General features: G+C 46.5%; 1 protein-coding gene across 1 annotated transcript; it reads right to left on the bottom strand.

Annotated features, from left to right (window-relative positions):
• Positions 1–513: 513 nt before the first annotated feature.
• Positions 514–5,395, bottom strand: LOC118755588 (the record flags this gene model as incomplete). Its single annotated transcript, XM_036490414.1, has 1 exon — positions 514–5,395. A coding segment is annotated over exon 1 (4,882 nt), but the record flags the coding sequence as incomplete, so codon positions are not given.
• Between the last annotated feature and the right edge of the window lie 1,432 nt (positions 5,396–6,827).

Here is a 6,827-nt window from a genome sequence, read left to right as displayed (position 1 = left end):
TGATATACATATTACAACTTTACAATAAGCGTAAGCGAACTCAACATACCGCCGCCCTTGAACTATCCTGATGCGTTCAATACAGAAATAACAATTATACTATGGCGAAATTAAGCAAATTAGCAAACAATACAAAATACATAAGTTAATGCGTTGTCGCACGCATATCTACATATGTAGTCTATGAGTCTTCTTCGTAGAACAAGTCGCCCTTCGTCGGCAAAAGGCACAGTTTCACAATCGGTCGAACTAGTTCCCCGTTTGGTGTCTTCAATGTGACCACTCTCACACGTCCATCAGCTCCAGGGTGGCATCTGATGACTCTAGCAAGTACCCATTTCGTCGGAGGAGTATTCTCAGTGAAAACAGCGACCACGTCGCCTTCTTTAAAGTTACGTGTAGGTCGAAACCATTTTGATCGACGCTGTAAACTTGTCAGATATTCATCTCTCCAACGGCGCCAGAAATGTTGTCTGATCGTTGATATTGCTTGCCATCGTTGATGAAGATTACCCCAGAACCCTTGACCCTCAGGCTCTGGGATCGACTTCAGCGGTTCACCAATTATGAAATGCCCAGGAGTTAGAACTTCGAGGTCTCCTGCAGTTGTCGAGCTCTCACATAGTGGGCGGGAGTTAACACAGGCTTCCACTTCTGTCAGTAGCGTACTGAACTCTTCATACGATAACAAAGTTTCGCCCAAAACACGTTTCAAGTGATACTTTATCCGCTTAATACCTGTCTCCCAGTATCCTCCCATATGGGGTGCAGCCGGTGGATTGAAACGCCACTCGATGTTCGAATCAGCAAAAAATGTACGAAGTCTCTCATCTGACATACATTGTTGAAAATTATTACGCAGAACCTTTTCAGCGCCGACAAAATTTGTGCCGTTGTCAGAGAACATGACCTTGCAATATCCTCTGCGGTTAACGAATCTTTTAAAGGCGTTGAGGAATGCTGGCGCTGACAAGTCACCAACCAATTCCAAGTGCATAGCGCCAGTGCACATACACACAAAAGAACAAATATAACCCTTAGTAGACTTCGCTCCTCTGCCGTGCGTAAACTTGTACATGTATGGACCAGCGAAGTCCACCGCAGAGCGAGTGAAACAACGAGCGTAGTTGGTTCTGGAAGCGGGTAGATCTCCCATCGATTGCATAGCAAGATTTCGATTCAAACATATGCATTTAATACATTTGTGATATACGTTACGAATCAGGCCACGAGCACCGATAACCCAATATCGGCGTTGCAAAATGACTTGCATTATACGAGGCCCAGCGTGTAACGTAAACTTATGTATGTCGGAGATCATTAACTTTGCTATCGGACAGCTCTTGTGCAAGATGATTGGATGCTTTACATCAGGTGAGACCTCAGCGTGTTTTAACCTACCTCCAACACGTAGGACATCGTTTTTGTCGAGAAACGGCTCTAAGCGCAAAAGGCTACTGCGAAGTGGGAGAGGCTTTTTTGCGCTGCAAAAAGATATTTCGTTAGAAAAATAGAAACGTTGGCTATATCTTATCAAACGTAATTCGGCTTCAAATATCTCCTGACAGCTTGGAGGCCCGTATTGCTTTTGAATGGTGCGCTGAACTTTAGCTCGAACATGGCGTAAAAATCTTATCACATAAGCGACGACGCGTCGTAACTTCGAGAACGATGAGTAGTGCATTATCATTGGCCAATGACAGTCGGAAGTCGCGACATGAGCGGGAACCTTGTTGCGCATACCAACCTCGGTAGTGTGCTGCTTTGTTGCGGCTTGCTTCCAGAACTGGTTACTGCTCAGCAGGAAATCAGGTCCCGTCCACCACAGTTGGTGATTCAATAAATCAGCCGGAGGTATACCCCTTGACGCACAGTCTGCAGGATTATGTTCGGAGCGGACGTGATTCCAGCACTCAGGCGGTAGTACCTCTTGGATGTCAGCGACGCGGTTTGCTATAAATGTCATCCATTTGCTGGGGTGTTCTTGCAGCCATGCCAAGGTAATAGTTGAATCCGTCCAAGCGTACAACGGATAGCGGAGATCATTCCAACTATTTAACACGCTTCTCACTAACTTGGAAGCGAGATGCGCTGCACAAAGCTCCAAACGAGGTAGTGTAGTTGGCTTTATTGGCGCTACTTTAGACTTGGCCGATATTAGGGCGACCGCGATATGGCCGTCGCTTTGAACGGTGCGCGCATACAGAACGGCAGCGTAAGCGCGTTCTGAAGCGTCGGCAAATACGTGAAGTTCGGTTACTGAACCAAGCGTTCCACAGCCAAGCCAGCGATTAACCTTTAGCATTTCCAATTTTTGTAGTTCTGAGCGATGTTCAAGCCACTGTTTTGAGATCGTCTCGGGAATGAGGTCATCCCAGTTAACCCCGTCACGCCAGATGTCTTGAAACCACATCTTGGACTTAATGGTAGTTGGAGCGAGCAATCCCAGCGGATCGAAAAGCGTACTGGCGTCGGATAAGAAAGCTCTCTTGGATAAAATAGAAGTGGGTTGCTTAAGGTTGATTGCGAACGTGAAGCAGTCTTCTTCTGTATTCCAAATGAGGCCCAAAGCGTGAACGTCTTTCCCATCAGCTATGTAGTGCGAAATGTTTTTGGAGGCGTTGGAGATACAGTCCTTCAACTCCACACAGTTTGACGCCCACTTACGAAGCTCGAATCCACCCCCGCTGAGAATTTCGGAAATATTTCGTTGCAATGAATGAAGTTCTTCTTTACAAGAAGCGCCAGTCAGTAGATCGTCCATGTAAAAATCCCTATGTATGACAGCAGCGGCCTTTTCACACTTATTTGCTGAATATGCTGCAGTCTGCTGTAACGATTTAACGGCTAGGTGGGATGCAGCTGCTACTCCATAAGTGACACGTAACATTCGGTAGTCTTGGATAGGCAATGATGGATCAGTACGCCAAACAATTCGTTGCAGATCGACGTGATTGGATGATACGCAGACTTGGCGGTACATCTTCGCAATATCCGCAGTTACTGCATACCGATGAGTTCTGAAGCGCATGAGTATCGAAACCAAGTCCTGTTGCAGCTGCGGTCCAACAAATAGTGCATCATTGAGTGAGTTCCCAGTTGTAGTCTTAGCGGATGCGTTGAAGACAACCCGTAGCTTTGTCGTAACACTTGACTCCTTTACTACGGGGTGATGTGGCATGTAGTACGCTTGACTTGCCGCTTCAGTTACCCGCTCCATATGGTTCATGTCAATGAGTTCTTGCATGAACTCATTGTAACTTCTACGTAACTCTTCGTCGCCAGCCAGCTTTCTCTCCATCCGGAACAGATTACGAACAGCAAAGCTTCGAGAATCTCCCAGCGGCACATCAGGTTTCAGCGGCAACTCGACAATAAATCGACCATCAGGTGACCTCAGGTGCGTTGATTCGAAGTGTTTTTCGCAAAAGCGTTCTTCAGCGGTCAGATGCATTTTGTGCGGGGTCTCTTCTAACTCCCACAACCTTGTAAGTGCTCTTTCTAATCGTACATCACAATGTAATGCCTGTAGACTCGGCATTGATGAACCGTCCACTCTACCAAATAGTGTCCACCCAAAGACCGTTCGCTGCATCATAGGCATACCCAATTGACCCTTGCGAATTTCCGGACAAACTAGCTGGTCCATAACGTCCATGCCGACCAATATGTCTATGCGACCAGGCTTCATAAACTGCGGGTCTGCTAAGAATAGCCCATGAATGTGCGGCCATGTCGACGGAGCCAATGTTTGCGTTGGCAAATCTCCCGTAATTTTCGGCAGAATCAGAGCGTTGATCGTGTAACATTTGTCTGAATAATATGACGAAAGCGAAAGTAGAACCTCGCCTCTAGCTCGTCCTCCTTGTGATGACCCAATTCCTGTGATGACTACGGCAGACGACGTTCTGGGTAGACCCAGGCGTTGAACACACGACTCCGTTACAAAAGATGCGTGGGACCCAGAGTCGAACAGCAAACGTGCCGGTTGCCAGCGACCGGCGGAATCGCGCACCTTTACTAGAGCTGTAGCAAGCAGAACGGTCCTTTGGTTTACAGGTAGTGGGTCAGCATCAGAATTTAAGCACGAAGAAAAGGATCCGCGAGCGGGATCCATCGAAGAATCGATTGCGGGTGCAGCGGTTTCATTGTTAAGAGGAGCGGTATCTGCGGTGGCGTAGTTAGAGCTTGCTTGTTTTATATTTTCAGCTGTAGTGGCCTCACTGGTTGCGGTTGCAGCGATATGTAGTAGAGTGTGATGGCGTTGGCGACAAGTTCGACATACCGATGTGCTATTGCAACGAGACTTAAAATGACCCGAGCTCAAACAATTTAAACAAAGTCGTGCCTCTTTAGCGAACTTTAATTTAGCGGTAGAATCCAGCGGATTGAATTTATCGCATGAGTAAATCTTATGAGCTCCCTTGCAATAGGGACAACTCACACTGTTCTGCTCCGGTAGTGCGTGGAAAACCTTGGTGGACCTGCTTGCTGTAGTCGACTTACTGCCTTGTGGCGGGGCAGCTGCTGCTGAAAGCATCGATAGTGATCGGCACCTCACCTCCAAAAATGTTGCTAATTGATCGAAATTTGGGGGCTCGTCAGTAACAAGGGATAGCTCCCACTGCTTCCTGGTCTCAAATGCTAATCTGTTTACCACCTCGTGCACTAACCAATCGTCCCAGAATTCGACGGGGCGACCTAAAGCCTTCAGTTCTCGAATATGCTGCTGATATGCGTCGAGAACGCCTTTGATAGCACTGGCAGTATCCCTTGCGGCTTTTCGGATGTCAGCCATTGCTTTAAGGTGCGCCTCAACAATGACTCGCATGATTTTGAAACGAGACTTCAACAGATCCCATGCCTCCTTGTAGTTAGCGTCGCTGATCTTGAAGCCGCTAATGATCTTCAATGCATCACCCTTTAAACAGCTGCGTAAGTAATGCATCTTCTGGCCGTCCGACAATGCGGCGTTTGTATCAACCAGCGAGCAGAACGCGTCATAAAAACCTACCCACTCGGTGGAATCGCCCGAAAATGATGGTAGCTCCATCTTTGGTAAACGTATAGAGGCAGATATGGTTGTTGGTGTGGTCGCATGCTGACTTGGAGGTTCTGTACGACACTTTTGTACCCGGTTGAAATTCGCCAATGCAGTAGAGTACCAAGTTTCGGCTTGAATTCGTACGTTTTCCTCCAAATCCGTGTTGTCGGCTCCACAGGAATTTTCCACTGCATCTTGAGCTGCGCTGAATCGGGCCCATTGCTCATTCAACAGCTGCAGATAACTTGTCACGGATTCAGCATCCATCGTAAATGCATCATCGATGCTCTTTGCCATGTAGCGCTTGATGGCATTAAGCGCAGAATCGCGTGACTTTACCGAATTTGACATTGCTACTTTTACTTTCGCTGTTGTTTCGTAGGTCAAGATTGGTTTCGCGAATTGCTTGCAGAGGACAAATCAAAGTCGTTCGAATGTCCTTCAGTGTCACTGCAAGGTCACGTTTAACAAAATAGCACCACGTTTTGTAGGCGGGTAAACCGAATAATGTTTGTACAGAGCGGGCGACGCACGACTAATTTTGTAAAAAATTCAGATTTTTTACTATATTGTGCACTTGCTTATGAACAAACGTTTTTGTGTAATGTACATATATTGCGAGCAGTATTAGCTATCCGGTGCGAAGGACCAGTAAATGTTGCGGCGGATTACTTGCGTATATATGGTTGCATCAAAGCTAAGCGACCAATGCGGATTAAGTAAAAGGCAGTTTATTCGGAATTCACTTTCCTTTATTTGGTATATACTTAACTTAATAGATTCAATAGGTTTTTATGCGGAATTATCCAAGGCGGATTAACGTATATAAAAAGCGGGAGATCGTAGCGAAAAAAGTTAATAAGCGGCTGTAAAAATCCAACCAGCACTTGAGCGAGCGAAAAACCAAGTACTCTAAAAAGCTAGTTACAGTTCAAAGCAAAAACGAAAGGGGAAGAGAAAGAATAGCCAAAATGTCAAATAACAACTGGTATTAACTCTTGTTTAGAGTCGCAAAGTTAACCCTTGTAAACACTACTGCCTTAACCTTTATGTTAATGATATACATATTACAACTTTACAATAAGCGTAAGCGAACTCAACATCCGGTATTTGGATTTTTATCTTAATTAATTTCATCAACGCGATTTCTCTTCCGGCGCTGATCGCGAGATTGTTTGATTGGATGAATGATTGAGTGAATGTCGGAAAATAATAGTGCGAAAAGGGTTACTGGTGGTTTGGGGCTGTTCAACACAGATAGGCCGGTCACGCGTAGTGTCACGCGCGCCCTTGAAAATCAGGTAGTTGGCTCACTATTCAACCAAATTGATACCGGGATTCAGTATCCAGTGGACTTTGTTCCGACAGATTTCTTCAATAGGTGCGCGGCCCGCATTTTTGGCCAGATTGAAAGTGAGACTGAACGTCAAGCTAGTGTGTCCATTCTAGGAGATTTGTCGAGTCAGGGGGGTGAAAGTGGTAGTTTTTCACGAAAGTTAGAGGAATTGCTCCAAATGTCCGAACCAAATCAACCAGGTGCAGAGGGGGGCGATGATCACGGGGTGAGTGGGCAGCCAGGAGACTCTCAAGCTGGGGCTTCGAAGGCTCAGAGGAGTGAACCGACCTACACTGCGACAAGTGTCGAGCAACTGAGCCGTATGATGGCGATGATGGCGCAGCAAAACGACATGGTCGCGCAGTGTATGAACGAGGCCAGTAACATGAGAGCTAACGTAGTTAACCTCAGCGGCCGAGTAGCCGAAATGGAAACATCGGCAGCTCA

The sequence above is a fragment of the Rhagoletis pomonella genome, unplaced genomic scaffold (genome assembly GCF_013731165.1).
Source record: "Rhagoletis pomonella isolate Grant_MI unplaced genomic scaffold, Rhpom_1.0 Rhpom_scaffold_06720, whole genome shotgun sequence".
NCBI lineage: Eukaryota > Metazoa > Arthropoda > Insecta > Diptera > Tephritidae > Rhagoletis > Rhagoletis pomonella.
This window is presented reverse-complemented; position numbering and strand designations above follow the sequence as displayed.